The following is an 18,331-nucleotide window of genomic DNA, read 5'->3' on the forward strand; positions in this document are numbered from 1 at the left end:
AGTGGGTTTTATTATTAGCTAATTACTTTAGGAATTTTATTTAACCCGCTTTGGTTGAACTTGGCTGCTTCCAAATCAAGAAAATGGATAAAAACCTCAAATGAACTTGACTTGACTTACATGCTGATATAGGAGTTTTGAAAAAAATAGGAGGTGTTAATTTTATCAATCAGTCAGACCAGCTTTATCACTGTTAGAATACAAGATAATAAATGCACAAAACCATAAACATCCAAAAAGTGTGTTTACAGATCCAACTACTGCAAATTCATGTCTTCTCACTTCAATTTGTACAATTTTTTTTTTACATAATTTACATAGAAACTTGATTTTCTTTTTAATTTATTTTGATTTTACAATTTATGCTCCATGTTATCTGGCATTCAGGCTGGGAAAGGAAATGAGATTCTCAACTGATAATCTTAACTAAGAACACCGTGATTAACCAGTCCGCAATATTTATTAAAACACTGTTAAGCTGTATAACTTCATCTGACTGCTTTCATGTAAACCAGAAAACACTTACAAGTACAACCTTTATGGTTTTATGTGCATGAACATCTGTGTTTTTTGAAGAAAGCTTCATTGTTTTTCCTTGAAGTCAAAATATCTGTTGTTGTCTTGGGTTTACTGCGTTTGCAGTTCTGATGCTACAAATATGTAAATACGTTCATACAGGATATAAGTGAAAGACATATTGCCAGTAGCCTCTTTATATGTTAATATAGAAAGAATATTGGTCTATTTCCTGTATAATTTACTGTAGATCTTAATTTTGTGAAATAGCTTTATAGTAGTACCTATTTCTAATGTCTTAGTATTTAAATTCCAATCACACGCTAGTCAGTTTTTATGGGAAAAAGAGAAATTCCAGTTACAAAACCCATAAACGAGTTCAGGTTAAAGTCTGACAAAGAAACTCTCTCTAAGCACTTTTGCATTTTAATGATGCAGAATGGACACAGTTATTGGAAATCTTCTTTTAGGTTGCATACACTATATTCATGTACCTTAAGCACTTCTTATACTTGTCACATCTACTTCAACATGCTTGTCAAAGTTTTGACCTTTAACATTTTTGTGTTTTGGAAATGATGTTGTGAAAGCTTTCAGATTAATAGGCCGACAAATAAAACATGAATCATCTGAAATCCAACTAAAACCAAGGGTTTTGCTTGCAACAAAACAAAACCTAGAAAAATATCATTTGATTTGAAGACTTTTTGGGAGTTATTGTATGCTGCATCTGCGTGTTTCTACATTACAATGTTTCTGACCTCAGGGCCGCCAGATGTGGAACAAGCTTGTGAACCCAGTCTCCAGGCCTGGAGTCCTGAGCTCAGCCTCTACGATGCCAACGTGACGTCGCCATGCCCTGAAACAGAGGGCTGCACCCTAACTCTACGATTCCTGCACCCTGTCATTCCACACAGACTCACACTATGGGTAACCTATACATCCACGAGTAAGTTTTAGCGGATAACTAGCATGTTCAATTTCTGTGGTATGTTGGCTCCATGTCTAGTGACTAATGGTCAATGAATTATTAATACCAATGAATCAGAGTTTAAAAATATACGCTCAAAGACAAGTAGGTTAAATTTTCTGCAGTAAAGATTTTACATGAATACATGACATTTTTAAGAGTGATTTTACACAAACATGCTTGACGGTTTTTTCTGTGAAGTCAACAATCTTGACTTTACTTGCAAATCTGAATGTTTTTCAAAAACATGAACATAATGTGTGTAATTTCACTAATCTTTTAGTGTTTTTAGAAATTTCTTTTAGGATCTTGTAGTTTCCTTTCAGGGTGAACTTGCTTGTATAATGAGACTTGTATAAGTATGCTGGTAGTTGGTTTGAATGTTGACATTTTAAGTGGAATCCATTACCAGATTTAATTTGTTGTAATTTTCTTTTCAAAGGAGATAGCAGTTTTATTCTTAACGTTTTTGTTCACTTGTACTTTAACAATCAGGAGCTCACCAAACTGTCTAAGATTTGAACAGGGCAAACCTTCCTTTTTTATTTCTTTACAGAAAATTTTATTTTATTCTTCAATCTTTTATACTACTGGAAGTGGTCAGTCTTTTAAAAAAATTCTCACACAAGTACATGGGTTTTCTAGTTATACACACACCTGCAATAATAGTTTGTTGCTTAAGACAAATCAATGGCACCTAAATAGATGTGTTTGTCCCCTCTTCTCTTCATTCGCCCCAGACGACCCTTCCATATCCAACATTGAGCTGATTTCAAATGCGGGGAATAGCATTCACCTCGGACCACAGCATGTCTTCTGTGACATGCCCCTAACATTGCGCCTCGACACCAACAACGCTGCAATATCGGCCGTCAAACTCTCCACGTTTGATGAGAAAATGGAAATCGATGCAGCCATGTTGTCTTCAGGCCCCAGCAGCTCTCTTTGCTCTGGCTGCCAGCCTGTGCAGTACCGAATTCAGCGCCAGCCGCCGTTTACCAGCAAATCCCCTCCGCCTCAGATGGGGCAAACATTCACAGACAGGTAACGGCTCAATGTTGGCTCATCCAGCAGGGTTTACCCAACCTGATTCACTAGAAATGTTTGTTATTTTATAATAAGTTCTATATTGGGTGTAACCAAAGATATGTGGAATAAAAAACGAGGACCTGCTGAGCATGGTGTAACCATCAATCAGAAATTAAATGCATGAGTATGTATTCCCCGTTTCTCACCTCTCATTCTAACCAAAGACTTCAGCATAATTTATTCGGCTGTTATGGGTGAGACCAGTCCAAAATAGTGGTGTAGTTTTGGAGCTGGAGCAGTTCTAGTATGATCCAGATGCAAAAAAGTGGTGAAATCAACCTTTATTGAAGTTTCACAAATCAGAAAAAGGTTTCACAAATCACAAACACGGTTATAAATATTCTTCTATTAGTTGAAAATAATCCTGTCCAGGTTTGAAGTGTCTAGGTGTTGTAGTTTTGGACTTACAGCAGATCTCATGTGACCGATAGGAAAAAAAAGGGTGAAAATTGCCCTTTCTACGACCTTCTCCCTGACCTGTCTGCTGTGTCCCTGTTCTTTTCATGACATTTGCTAATGTTCTCCAACAAACTTCTTGGGTCTTTTCAGAACAGCTGGATTGATACTGAGATTAAATTACACCCAGCTCACTCTATTTAGGGACTATTGATTGAGTGTATGTGGAAGGGCAATTTCTTGCTTTGGATTTTATTTAGGAGTATCAAAGTAAAGGGATCTGATTTTTTATTTGATTAAAAATGTAAAATTACATCTTTTTAGGTCTTTAGGACAGTTCACTACTTTTAATTTCTGTCCCATTAAAATCCCAATTGAAATAAATCGAAGTTTGTGGATACAATGTGTCAAAATGTGAAAGGGGTCAGGGAGGTTTGAATACTTTTGCAAGACAGCATATTTATAGAGTCTCTTGGATGAATGACTTGTTTTGCAAAAGATAGCCATGGCGCTTAACGGGAAATACCAAAATACTCTGTCTCCTGTTGCCAGTAATGACTAAGGTTATATGATTAGCTATGAAATATTAGCAAAAATGTGGAAGAAGTGCCAGCAGATAATCTCACGAACACATTATAGTCTGACATGTAAGTAGCTCACGGGAAAATATGAAGAGAAAGGAAAAAGATATGGCCGTAAGCAAATTCCAGTACGTATCTGAGTGTATGTGTCCTCAGATCTACTAATCTGTAGACATGTCTTTTAAAAGTGTTTGGGTCTGGTTCTGTTTAAAAAGCTCAGAACACAAATGTTTCCAACACGGGGATGCCGTGTGTAGCTGATCCAAATCTGTTTCAACAGCCATATACTTAATCAAAAGCTTGCTGGAGTTTCAGGCTGACTTGAATCAGTTTGTATCCTGTCTCATATTGCGGGGTGTCCAAACGATTACTGGAATCCAACTACAACCACCGCAAGCTTTGCTATTTTTTGTTTTTTCAGGAAATACCCTTCACCCAAAAATATCTGACGTCTCGGCTGCAATACTTTTCCATGCATTCAAAGCTGGTATAAGTGTGTGGATATGGCATCTGTGTCACATGATTGCAGATCTGTCAATTTCAAATGTGTGTTCTGAATTTCTGAGAAGCTGTCACCGTTTTAAAGGGCAGGCGAGATGTTAGATGCACATGGCTTCAAAAACAGCTTATTTTTCAGAGAACACGTCTCCTATGTTACACAAGCTGCATCTAAGTGCAAAAAGATGCAAGGACCGGTGGGAATTGAGTTATGTGGGACTGAAGAGGGCAGAGAGAGGTTGATGTGAGGAGAAGGGAGAGCAACAAGCTTGAAAAATAATGAGAGTGTGGGATAGTGGAAAGAGAGGGGAGGAAAACAATGGCAATTAGAAACGATACAGGGAGAGAGGAAGTTGTTAAAGAGACCTGTCGACAGAGTGCTGGGTATTTTTCCTTTTTTAATTCCTGCTCTGAGATCACTTTTTTTTTTTTTTTTTTTTTAACATATATTGCAAATTAAAGTATCAGAGGTCACTGAAAGAGTCATGTCCCGAGTCCAGCTAAAATTTATGAAGGAGTTTTATCCTTTATTAATGCAGGCAGTTAGCTCGACGACACATTCAAAACATATTTTATTGCATATTCGAATCCAAGTTATTTAAATCTATGCTGTCTATATCTACTCTTAATCCAATAATACATCAAGGTGGAAAAAAATCTCTGGTAAACACCCTTTAGAGTGCAGTAAAATAACACATTAAAATTGACCAGAATTACATGTTTTCTTAAGGGTTATTGCGTTACATTTCTGACTTGGATAGATGGGTAAAAGTGACTCCTGTGACTTATTTGCTAAGTTGTTGAATTTCTGTGTGTAACATAATTCAGTGCAGTTAGAGTTAATTGCAAAACTTGCTAAAAAAGTTGATTTCCTGCTTCAAAAACCTTGCTTTGAACTACTTATTTTTGATCACCTGCTTAGACAGCATTCTGGGAAGATCTGAGCACAGTTTGCAGATAATTTCACATGATTCAAATATGATCTCTGATTATAGTATTGCAGAGTGTTTGTTTGCTACAAACACCCTCAATGAAAATGTTTTTTAGTTTATGTGTATTTTTCCTACAACCTCAGCCTGGTAGTTTGTCCCAAATCAAAAGCAAATTTAAACAATCTGTCTTTATTTGTTGAATAAACTAAATAATCACAGTGACTGAGGGGAGGTGGCGTTAAAGAGAAGAAGAAAGATAAAACCCAGTGTAAAATAGTGTGAAGTAAATGTTTCAGTATTAGTCGTTTTGTTCTCATCCATTATTAATAAAGGAAACTTTTTAAAAGATGACAAACAGAACTCATCCTCAGATATTGGGGTTTGTGACTTCAAGTTGGTTTTAGATACAGTGTATTTGTGTCAGACAAAACTCTCTTTATAGGCACTGCCCACCAAAACAGATCAATAATCATGAACTGGTGTCTCAGTACTGTTTGGCTTTAAGGACACTGTACACTGCAAGGTTAGAGTAACTTTCACTTTTACTGCTGAGATACCAAAACCTTTTATAATCCAAATGACTCAGACAGACAGCATTCTTTGGGAATAGAAGAAAGTTTACTGCCTTCTCATACAAAAACAAAATCTGGCACTGAAACCCACACATTGACATTCATTTTATATATTGCTCTGTAGATATGATCAGTTTATGCCTCAGTGCAGTTACAAGTCTTACTTGTTTAAATAAAACAGCAGGTGTACAAGTTTTGAAGATTAATCCAACGCCATGCAAAAGTATTCACACCCCTAGAACTTTAATATTACAATCACAAACTGTAATGCATTTTGCTGGGAATTTATGAGTATTTCAAAGTATTTCCTATTTGAAAAGGCTGGTGTCCTGCAACCTTTGGGTGCATCCTAACTCTTACTTCAGCATTTAGCATTAAATATCATTGAAATTTGTGGTTGTCACATCACAAAATGAGGAAAAAGTTCAAGGAGGACTAAATTTTTCAACAGAAATATGCAATATTTCAATAGATATACATAGAAAAAAGTTCATTTGCTCATTCCTATGTTTTTCAGCTCTGTTATGCAGGGAGTGAAGTACCAGTACACAATCCAGGTGGAAACCGGCCGTCTCCTCAGCTTCCCCTCTGCACCTCTTGTCTATACACCTGGACAGACCTATTGTGGGGACGGAGCCATACAGGGGTCTGTGCTGTTCACTTGCACGAACTTTGGTGACCGGTTGAGTATTTCCAATAGAGAAACAGTTGGAAATGTTGCTGATGATGTTGCTTCTCCCTCTGCAGGACAGAGGAGTGTGACGACAGCAATCTGTTAGATGGTGATGGCTGCACTAAGAAATGCATCAAAGAGATGGGCTTCAATTGTGTCGGTGTGTACACAATTCAGAAAACACATTATGTTGTATTGCGTCTTTCAAAGAAAGTGTAGCCCTTTTACGATGTCCCACATTAAAATTGCCAACCTCGGTCGTACATATTAAACTTAAGCAGCATATAAACTTTCAGTGTGAAAGAGTAGTCACTAATCTGCCAAAAATCTCTCATTTGTGCACGCAGCATCGTTTAGTAAAAGCTATCCTGCCAATCAAATTGCATTTACAAGACATAAAAGCTTCTGGCTTGAGTGGATTCCACAAACCATTAATGCAACATCACAGCAACATAAGGGAAAACAGATGAGGCAAGGGGTAAAATAAGCAAGATTTTGGTTTGTTAACTTTCCATGGTTTTCTTTGAAAAGCAATCTGACATTAGGTTGGCTAAGATACATCAGAGAAAAACACTGGTTAGCTTGAAAACACACAGCTCTGTCTACAGTCAAACGTCATGTTTCTTTATTAATGTTGGTGTCTCTTTACTTCAGATAAATGAAACTTATGTTTTCAAAGATCAACTAGTGAGTTGTATCAGTTTGTTGCATAAAACAGCTAAAATTAATAACTTTGTTTTCAACTTTCATGTTTTATCTATAAAGAATATTTTTTACATTTTTGTAAATTATGCAACTTTTTTACCCTCACCAGGTCGCAACTGAAATAAAAACCGAGGCTTTTGTCTGACATTAAAGTCAGGGCATGTCTCTATCAGCTTTTCACATCTGCAGACGGAGCTTTCAGGTCATTCTTTGAAAAATAGCTGCAAATTCTGAGGCAGAATCATTTACAGGATATAAAAATGAAAAGTTTAAACCAAGTTTCGAGGAGGTTCTGTCACAAGATTTGTGGGGTGAATCCATTTTTTTTTTTTTACACTATCTTGTATTACGAATTTGTTAACAATAATTCTCTCTGGCAAACTAAGACAAACAAAAGACTCCGTTCTTGATAAGATCAGACATTAGGCTGAGTGAAACAAGTCATCAGCCTCTCTGTCGTACCATTTTCCTTCTCAACAGATTTAAAATTTATCTTCCATATCAAGGTATGTCTGCCCAGATGCTCTCCTTTTGCCAGACGCTCTATCTCATAAATACTTCAAAATGTTACAGTCTATGCACAGATCAGCTGAGATCAAACAGCATATTGCTTTTATTTCAAGGTTTGTGTTTGTTCCACTGGCAACTGGGCGGTAGTTATTCATACATTTTGTAAGGCATTATTTTATGAGAGCTTGTTACAGGACTGAAAAAAGGAGTGAACAACACTAATCTGAGCTATTTTATTGCAGCTCTAGCTGAATGTTCAGAGCTGTTGTCATGTCGGAAGGTTAACCTCCTCCTACTGCATTGAGGGTAGTTTGCCGTGTTACTGTCTTATCCCCCGTATTTTGCTTGTAGGTCAAAAAGTTCAATATTGAACTAATCTGGTCACAGCTTTGTAACCTACATGGTTTGTGACATACTCCAAATGCATCATCTTTGTGACTGGAGAGAAAAATTCGAGATTTTTGGCAGATTCAGCAATAGTCATTCACACCGAAGGCAATATTCTTCTACATGTTTTAGCTGTATGACAGAAGGTGATGTCTTTAATACATAAATATTTATAAAAACCTATGATTTAGACTGACATTGATATTTTTGTAATGACCTCATAGTTAGGAAGTTTCTGATTGCAGGGATTAATCAATAATCTTTCTATATATATATTTCTTTAAGCAGTTTTTAGTTATTGAAAACATGAATAGTAAAGGTTTAGTATGTCTATCTTTAAACAGGTTTTTAAGGAATAATTCAATATCAAAATCCGGAACCCCTTATAAGTAGTTTGTTCTGGATTTGACTGTCTTATTGTCCAAAAAACAACTTGGTGCGTGTTCAAGATTGCATCTTATAAAGTTTGTTAACGATTATTTTGTTGTTATATACGCAGAATAACAGTCTAATTTTAAGGGCTTTGTAAACCCCAGGTCAGGTGGTTGAAAAGCTGTAAAAAGTACCAAAAGCATGCAGCAAAACAAGTCAAAAGACAAACAAATATGCCACAAAGTGTGGTCCTGTCATCTGTGAATCCACCACAAGACAAAAATGCTTTGTCTCCACCCTCATGCATGCAAACAGACCACAACAGAAGCCTCGCGACAAAACACAAAAGGGAATTTAGCCAGAATGCTTCGAAACCCCAAGGCCGAAAACTTTGTGTTTATTTTTTACATTAGGTCATATTTTGAATTTGTCTGGAGTCATTGTTTCTGGCAAAGAAGCAGATATGAAAGATTACATTCCAGATAAGATCAGACATTAGGCTGAATGAAACAAGTCATCAACCCCTCCGTTGTATCATTTCCCTTCTCAACAGATTTAACATTTATCCTCCATAGCAAGGTATGTTTGCCTAGACGCTCTCCTTTTGCCAGAAGATCTTTCTCATAAATACTTCAAAATATTGCAAAGACTATGTACAGATCAGCTGAGATCAAAGAGCACATTGCTTTTATTTCAAGCCATGTATTGTTTCCACTGGCAGCTGGATGGTAGTTATTCATGTATTTTGTAAGGGCTTATGTTACGAGAGCTTGTTACAGGACTGAAATTTCCATCATCCAGTGAATTTATTTGTCAGGGGGAGAAAAAAAAAAAGCTGAGGCAGACCCATCAAACCTCCCCTCCCGTCGACCACCGTCTCACAACAAGCCCTGCCATGCCGTGACTGAAACTATTACATCTCCTGTTATACAATAAAAGACATGACTAGGAAGGGAAAAAAATTGGCAACAACAGATTTTTGCAAATTGCAACTCTTAAAACCAATTATTATGTTTAACATCTTAGTCATAGAAAGAATATTTATTTGGGTTTTCCTTTACCACATTTGTTTGATGGCGTTAACTCTCACTATGCTATTATCCGTTCGTAGATTAGAGAGCTTTCTTTGACTTGTGTCAAAGTATCTTCTCTGTACTGCATCCCTACATATCCCGAGGTACTAAGAGACACATTAGTGTTTTTGTCTCACTGTCTGACATTAAATTGGACTAATCCTTTTGTGGTTTTAATTTCTGTCAATAGGGTTTAGAGAATCCTTTGTTTTTTCTTTTTTTTTTTTAAATTCTGAACTTTGCAAACATTTCTTTACTGTTTAGCAGCACTATCTACAGTTGCTAAACTATGAATGCTCATCTATAAATGCTAACCTGTTTGACTTGGGCGAGATGTTAAATGGTAAATTGCCTGTACTTGTGTAAAACTTTATCTAGTACTTTACACCACATTTAGTCATGCACAAATTCATCCCCTGATATTTTGAGTATTCCCCTTCTGACTGTAGTTTGGCCTACTCCCTCTGACGTAGTTGGTGTAACTGAGTCAAGCTTGTTGGCCACCTTGCTTGCCCACAAATGAAGAAAAGCTTTAAATAAAAATTATTTAATTAATCTTAGCTGACTTGTAACAGGAAAAGTTTAATCTAATTTAATGTGAGACATTAAGAAAAAACATGTTTCGTGACACACTGAAGTAAAATGTTTTATTTCAGCTGCTTACAGCTTCTCTCATACCATTTGTCCATTTGGGCGACCTTTAAGCTCTTCATTTCCTATCACCTTGAAGGTGCCTAAGTTTCCAAGGGTTGAGCAGTATCTTAGCTGCTACAATTTTCTTTAAGACTTAAGACAGATCTCTGATCCCATTTCTGGGACTTCCTAGAATCGATTGTCTAGGAAGTTCCAGAAACAACAGTTCCAGTGACCATTGGTAGCAATGAGACTTTTGTTTTTGTGTGTGTTTTCCCTAATATCTCTGTTGCTTAAGATTTCTAGAAAGGTGTGTCTCCTATTTTCTGTGTCTAACAACACACAGTATTTTACTGGTTTTCCATCACGTGTTTATCTGTCTGAATTTGGAGGACCGGAAAATTGTATCTCCATAATTCTCCACCATTCTTGTCTACTGTGGTTAGGAAATATGTTGCTCAATATTCTAGCCACTGACACCTTGCCCAGATGTGGTACCCTCCAGACTCTTTTGCTCTTGCCCTAAGGTTCTGGTATTTTACTGTCTCAATTGGTGCCTCTTTTCTGTCCTTGGTCCAGCTTACTCTAGGGAATTCTCAAAAACTCTGTAAAGAAATCAGGTAGATTTCTGTTTTAGACACAGAGGAATGTAGTTTCTTGTGACTCATTTTGGTTGTGATTCCTTTCAGAGTACAATGCGTTTCTTTTAGCATTAATGAGTAGTTTCATTTCTTTTCCCACAGACACCCAAGGTCAACTGAGGCGCCTTCAAGATTAAAATAACAGGCTAGGTCACCGATTAAGTTTCCTTTTATTAATATCACTGGTTACTGTAATCTCTGATAAAGAACTGAAGTCAAAGTTCATGTCTTGCCATAATTTGCAGTCTGTTGATACCAGAGGCACAGTTTAGTTGGTGTGGCTATCATGTGGAGTTGCCAAAGAAAATACCAAATAGATTTGCTCAGATTTGGTTCACTGACAAACAGATTTGGATGATAGTCCGACAGTGGGAGAGAAGCATACACCTTGCCAGATGAAAAGAACAGGCTGTGTATTCTTCCATAAATTGTCTTCGCTTTCTTTTCTCTGTTCCCTAAGGTGAACCTAGTCAGTGTTATGTCTTTGACGGCGACGGCGTGTGTGAAGAATTTGAGCGGGGATCAAGCGTGCAAGACTGTGGTTACTTCACACCTTTGGGCTACACAGATCAGTGGGCTTCCAGTGCCTCTGCTTCCCACCAGGACCCCAAACGCTGCCCTGCAGTCACTGCCACAGGGGAGCCATCCCTTCCCAAGGTATAAAATAGAAGGCAGAAATTGTTCAATTTCTGATTTGTGCAAATCCTTATGCAATGGAGGAGCTGCAATCGGAAATAAATAATCCTGAGAGTATCTTTTTTTTTAATAAAAAACAAAACAAACTTTTTGTTTAGATATCAGTTTTCAAGAGAAAACACAGTGGATTTGTAAAATAAAAGATATTTTACTGTAAAGGAGTTGTCCTCATGGAAAAATAAAATCTATATAGAACAGCTTGACATGTTTTTCATTGTTGCTATGCAGCAACTGTGTTATTGTGATTTGAAAGGAAAATGTGTTTGTCAATTTGTGAAGGCAATTTGCATTTACAATCTGCTGCAATGAGTCAATTTTCACAAATCCATCTTTACATGCAGAGCGTCAGTGCATAGCAATGTTCAAGTCTTACTACAGATTCCTAGTTGAACTTATGATGGAGCCATTGCAACACAGGAAATGTGTTTTGCTGTCCTCTATTCCATTCGAACTCTGGGTGTACTGTTATTATCCTGATGGAAGTTGAACCTCTGTCCACATTTAGACGTTTGTTGAAATAGTAACAGGTTTTCCTTCTGGCTAGCCCTATATTTAGCTAAATTCATATTTCTGTCAGCTCTGAATAATTTCCTTAGTGCTGCTGATGTAAAGCCTCCCAAAAGGATGATATTGCCACTACCATGTTTAATGTATCGACAGTTATGTAAATATTGAAAAAACATAGTTTTTATAAGAGTTACACACAGTAGCTTTAAGGCCAGTTTCTTTTTTATTAACTTGCAGTTTTTTGCCAAAATGTCACACATAAAACAATGCACCTCCAAAATATTATTGAGGTTAGGTAAGTTTAACAGAGGTTCTGTTGAAGTAGCACACAAAAACAACCTCCAAGGTAGTTTTATCACAAAAGGATTATTGACCTCAGAGTTGGCAAAGAGGCAACGTTTTTGTACCACAGCGTTTGTAAAAGAAAAGAAATGCAATAAAGAACAGGAATCCAAGAGTCACGAATAAAGTCAGCGTGACCTATCAAATCCTACCTTATGATAAAATGCCAAACCCTTCTGAACTGTGATTTCTGTAATTGAGACTACTGACATAAAGAACATCATTCCATTAACAGCTGAATATGAAATATAAACAAACGTTATTTTGGGCCCGGTTTGGATGGCGGATCAAATCTAGTAATATGAGCTCTGCAGCTAAATATCTGGCCAAAAATGTGAAACAAAAGTAGGCCCGCAGTAATTAAGAAGGTAACATTGTGAATGAAACCTGGTTTAGCTGTGTTTGATAAAAAGTATTTGCTTATTTACAGAGCCTTGCAAAATCCTTTATGCCATTGAACTTGTACACATTTAGTCACTTAATCAGTGTATTTTATTGGGACTTTATGGGATAAAGTGACTAAAAATTAGCACAAAATGATGAGGTAGAAGGAAAATGATTAATTATTTTCTAAATTTCTTAAAAATAAAACCTTAATCAACCCTAAGTATAACCCAGGAGAGTCATTTGGCTTTAGACGTCACACAATCATGTAGAGCCACTGTATACAGTTGGACTCTACAGTGGTTTCATAGATTTGATAGAGGAAATGAGGGAACAAACTGTATCATGAAGATCAAGGAATATAGTGGACAGGCTGTGGATAAAGTTGGGGAGAAGCTTAAATCTGGGTAAGAATAAATAACTCAAGCTTTGAACAACTTATAGAACTGTGGAGAAACTGTAGATATCCAAAGCTCAAATGAGAGAATGTGTCAGTAGGACAACAAACAAACAAACAATACTAAAGGGACTTTTTCTGTTAAGATCAATCAAAGTCTAAACATTCATTTAAGATCGTTTTAATACTTCACTTCTGAGTGAAATACTTTAGTACAAATTTATATTTGTTAAAATGTGTGTCTATTTTCTCTCAATGTCACAATTCAAGAATACTTTGCTTAACATTGATGTTTTTGGTTGTAAAGTGGCAAAATGTGAAAACATTCTGCGGGTAATGAATATATGTACAAAGATCTGGGCTTCCAGTCGCAGAGGTTTCCAATCATACTCATTGAGAATAAGGGCATTTTAAGGCGAGTGAATAATTTGCTTATTTTCTCTTGTGTCTTATTCTGTCTTTTGTGTGAAGCTTTGTAGTTTTCAGCACCTGGAGGTGAACGACAAGCACGGTGATGCCTGGTTCCCATGCACCGCCCAGTCTGACACAAATAACGGCCTGGAGCACTCTTACTGGATAAAGGTATGAGCATGTTACATGATTACCCATCCACTGAATAACTGTGGGTGGCTAATCTACCTCTAACAGCTTTCCACTGTTACAATAGACTGAAGGGATTGTTGGCTCAAACTTCTGTGCACGCACATATTTTTACAGTTCTAACAATTACATGATTCATACCATGCCTTAGTAACAATAATTGCATATTTTTCAGGTCAATGGTAAATCGCGGGTTCTAATGATGTGTAGATAATTAGAAGTCATGACTAACTCCCTACTTATTCTCTATTTACATTGTGTCCTTGTATTTCTTTGCTCAGAGGACATTAATCATCTGAATCCCTTTAGTAGCAATCACTGGCTTTGTATTAATAGTAAAAAAAACCAAGTGTTATATAATTAACTCATTCTTCTTAATTAGAGAACAAAAAGTTTCCTCTGTTTTTCCAATATGGACAGATGAAAGAATAATTGTTACAAAAAGGATATTAATCATAATATAGTTCGTCTTTATAATTAGAATCCTTTTATTAAATGCTGGGGGATAATAAATACATTACTAATGAATATGAATACTTCCAATATAATACAGATTTTTTTCTCATTAAAAAGGCATTAATGAATAAAAGGTACTTGTTATATAGACAGAAACTGATTGAACAGCATGCTCAAGGTTTTATTCAGACAGTCCAGTCCCTTGCAGAAGTATTCCAACTCCTTGAAATTAAATTGAACAAACCTTGTTTTTCACTGTGCTAATGAGTCCAAAGCTTATTTTCTAGATGGGCCTCTGGCGTTAGTGTAGCTGGTGAGCTATCAGTTAGCTTTATGACGAAGCAGCAACAGAAAAGATGGAAATTTAAGCTTGTGAAATTGGCTAAAGGGGTTTGCAGTGGCTCAGATGTTCGGTTTAAATAGTAGTGCTCAGAGCTAACTCAAAGCTTTCTGAAAGTCCAGCACCTTCTTAATCAACAGCAACAATCAGACTGACTGAGGAAATGAGGAAAACAAGAAGCTACATGACTTGCTGTGATTCTAAGTACATCACAGGCAGGAGGAAAGACTGCAATTTGTGAAGGAAGTCATAAGAAGTCCTGTTTGTAGTTTGCCACAAGCCATGAGGGGACAAAGCAAACAGTTGGACAGAGATGCAGTCGCTGGATGTAATGCGCACAGTGGCATATTTGAGTTGGTTCATGTGGATGAAATCGTTTATGAAAGTATTTTCTAAATGATGGGGTGGACATATTTATTTTTATGAAGATCTGACTACGAGTATACAAGGCCTAAATCTTAGTCAACTGTGAGAATGAAAAGTCACAGTCAATATCTAAATGCAATTAAGATGTTATTGCAGTAAAAGTTCCACAAATCTTTGATGCTGGGAGACTGAATGCAAATGAATGCAAAAACCTTTGAGATTTTATTTGTAAGGTAACAGTAAAATAAAACAAACAAACTGAAAACCATGTATCATGTTATCACTTTTCTTTCATTTCACAGTTTTGGATCACTGTGAACTCTCATGACTTTGTCTGCTCTTCTCTGGTCTGCAGGGTCTAGAGAAGAGACTGCTTATCCATTGTCTCATCATTTCCACTACTTTGTTGAATGCCTCCTCTTTCCACCACTGCTCTTTTTTTATGGAGGCCCTCTTTATCAGACACTCCCCTGGAGGCTCAAGGCCATCTTGAAAATCCTTTATTAGAGCACCTGTGTCTGCCAGCAGCTCTCCATGAAATATCTCCTTTTCCTTTAAGTTCCTTCTGTCTGAAGGAGCTCCCTCGTCTAAAATTTCGGGTCTGGCTGTCTGAAGAGCATCCCTCAGCCTTTCACTCTCATCTTTCTCTGCCAGCTCTATAAAAAGAAGCTGTCTCAATTAGCTGCGTTTGTTTGGAAGAACCTTTGCTTTTCTGTGAGGCTCTTAACATTTTCTGAAAGTAATACGCTTACTGAATTCCTTTGAGGATGACACACAAAGTCTGTTGACTTCAAAAGGAAGAAACTCCATGGTGTTTTCAGAAAGAGGAGGATTAAAGTCAGTTTTAAAGTATTTCTGCCATATTATCTTCTAACTCAAAGTAATCTACACAGCTAGGAAACTTGATTTTGTTTGGCAAACCTCATTGTGTTGAAAGATCCAGTGATAACCTGCTCACACCAAACTGTCACGGCATAGTGACAGTTTCAACATATATGTAAAGAAAATATGTATTTTTTTGTAAAAGTTACATACTGTAGCTTTAAAGCGAATGCATATACAGATTCACCATTCATAAACGGATGCTTAAAACATACTTATTCTAAGTGTCAAGTTTTATCAACTTACATAAGTCAAGTATCAATGAGAAACATCCCATATTTATATTTAATTTAAAGGTATTGATAGTAGGGCTGCACAATATATCTGGACATTTCAGGCTAATATATGTTAAGAGTTTTGAAGTTGTATTTTTCTTTCTAAAGCGATATTTAGCCAGTTGGACATAATCTCACGGCAGCAAGAGCTCACACTGGACATAAATGACATTGCCGAAAAGCCTAGAGGACACATAGAGTAGGAAGCACAGATTAGAAGGAGAGGAAATAAAAAGACAAGCATACATCACCTGATATCGTCATTGACATATTTACCAATATTATCACCATCAGGATTTTCTAATATTGTGAATCCCTCATCGCCTTTCCAATAAGGCTTTACTCATCTTTACCAGCAGTGCCAATAAATACGTTAATTTCTGCATAAATAATGAACACTAGACCCACATCTGATATTTTAACCAACCAATCAATTGCTAATGACTTATCTCTACATGGTTTTCTCAACCTGTTGTGGTTGTACCATTGGACCAGGTGGGGTTCCTCCATCCTGGTGTGGCTGCTTCTGTTATGGTTTACTTGGCCTCGGATGGTTCGTGGTCTGGGGAGTCATGGAGGAGGACAGTCACCATTCTCCTATCTGATGCAAACGGCAAAAATCACTCATTAGGTGCAGATCTTTATTTTAATTGATTTTTTTTGCATGCTGCATGTTACAGTTGAGCTGTTGTGTAAGTCTCCAAGGAGAAACCTTAATTATATTGTATTCCTGGGATTAAAATCAAACCGAAGCATAAACCGGCACATTCATCTGAAACCTCTCTGTCTACCCAGGCACGCACGTCCCCTCATGTTACCGAAACCCACTGGTGGTGAATGTGACTCACGATCTCTCTCAGCCATTCTTCCTCACATCCACTGTTATCCTCCTCTTCTCGTCGCCCTCTGTGGCAGTGAGAGCGGTGGCTCTGAGGACCTCCTGCCACTTCAGCACCTTCGCCCTCACCGGGTGCGCATCAGAGGGTGGGCTCTCCCACTACTACCTACTTAACACACAAACACACACACAAAGAGTTGTTTCGTACACCTATTTGGAAAAAAAAATCAAAACTGTTCTAAAATATTTCAAATGTACAAATCCAATAAATACAGATAATTTCGCTTTCTTATATGTGAAAGAAACCAAGCATTAGATATGTGAATATGAATCCTGGCTACAAAAAAAATCCAAAGCAGAAAGGTTTATGTAATACAATGCATGTACTGTATATCACCCTGTAGATATACGTATATCCTTTTTATAGATCTGTTGTCCAGAACCATGGAGTTTCTGACTGATCTAATTTAAAGAGACAGAAGCAGGGCTAGAATGTTTTGTGTTTTTTCTGATTCTCATTTCTCCACTTCTCTCTATGTCTTCCCTTCACCTCTGCAACAGTTGTCTGCGGCAGCCTTGTCAGATTGACAGCTGCAGTCCTCCACAGATGAAGCATGCCTCCATCAGGTAAAACACTGAACCTTTAGCGAGCTAAAACAACAAACACAAGGACTACCTACATACCGGCGTTTGTCTCTGTAGGTGTACAGGTGGAGGGGAAGCCTCCAGTTGCTCGGTGAAGTGTCACCGTGGTTACAGCATCACTGTCCTCAGTGGCAGGGGCACTCCACCACATCAGGTAAAATCCTTTAAATGTCCTCAGACTTCCAACTTAAATATTCAGTCATCCATTTTGATACCAGCGAGTATTGGCTAGACACGGGATTGACTTTATTTTGCATCTAAATGCTGAACTGACCTAAGCCTGAAGTAGATGACGAAGGTTTTTAATGATTTGTTTGCAATATTTTATTTCTTTTCAACAATTTATGGTGGGTCATTTGTTACAAAGCAATTTTGTCACTGGAAATCTGTTCTGTATCATTCTTTACACCATTTTTTTTTTACTTGACATTAAAGCTGGAATTCTCAAGGAAACAATTTATAAGAAGAAAAATATTATTTCTTGCTACTTCACATTGATTCCTCCAAACATATTTCTTGTTACTTAGTCTCAAACTCAATCTTTGTCTGCTCTGAGCAGAAAACTTGTCAACAGAAATCACTCATGATAGACGGTGTGTATTTTGGAATAGGGGTTTCTTTCATCATCAGTCAATGTTGATGTTAAACTCACTTCACTGTGGATGGTCACATTGGTGTTCAAACATCTTCTGGTCCTCAGCCTTTGAGGATCCTAGAATCTTCTGGAACGTCTTACCCAGTTTCCTTTTTTTTGAGTTGACAGCTTGAGTCAGATGAATTAAACTTTAATACAGATTTGTGGTCCAAACCGCAATGATACCAAACACATATCAGACCTGGAATAGATAAAGCAGACTACTACTATACCTCAACTATACAGACTTAAAAGTAGTCTGTGCCAGGAAACCAACACACTTTATGTAAAGACGAGTGGTCAATATTTTGATCTCTTCAAATGTATTTGAAATTTTTCTGCAACTTCATAAGAAACATTTATCAACATATTGATGGGGGATTATTTATGTAATTGAGCCTGAATGTATAATCCCTAGTGT

The 18,331-nt window shown here is 37.1% G+C and overlaps 1 protein-coding gene across 1 annotated transcript in view; it reads left to right on the forward strand.

The window, feature by feature from the left end:
- Positions 1–18,331, forward strand: part of pappa2 (pappalysin 2) — a 66,633-nt gene that overhangs the window by 23,890 nt on the left and 24,412 nt on the right. The window contains exons 10-19 of the mRNA XM_032565732.1: positions 1,283–1,465; positions 2,227–2,530; positions 6,072–6,200; positions 6,302–6,387; positions 11,009–11,205; positions 13,346–13,456; positions 16,289–16,424; positions 16,589–16,763; positions 17,193–17,258; positions 17,334–17,430. Coding sequence (XP_032421623.1) covers positions 1,283–1,465; positions 2,227–2,530; positions 6,072–6,200; positions 6,302–6,387; positions 11,009–11,205; positions 13,346–13,456; positions 16,289–16,424; positions 16,589–16,763; positions 17,193–17,258; positions 17,334–17,430 — 1,484 coding nt within the window. The remainder of the gene's footprint in view (positions 1–1,282; positions 1,466–2,226; positions 2,531–6,071; positions 6,201–6,301; positions 6,388–11,008; positions 11,206–13,345; positions 13,457–16,288; positions 16,425–16,588; positions 16,764–17,192; positions 17,259–17,333; positions 17,431–18,331) is intronic.

Source organism: Xiphophorus hellerii, chromosome 6, assembly GCF_003331165.1.
Source record: "Xiphophorus hellerii strain 12219 chromosome 6, Xiphophorus_hellerii-4.1, whole genome shotgun sequence".
NCBI classification, from domain to species: domain Eukaryota; kingdom Metazoa; phylum Chordata; class Actinopteri; order Cyprinodontiformes; family Poeciliidae; genus Xiphophorus; species Xiphophorus hellerii.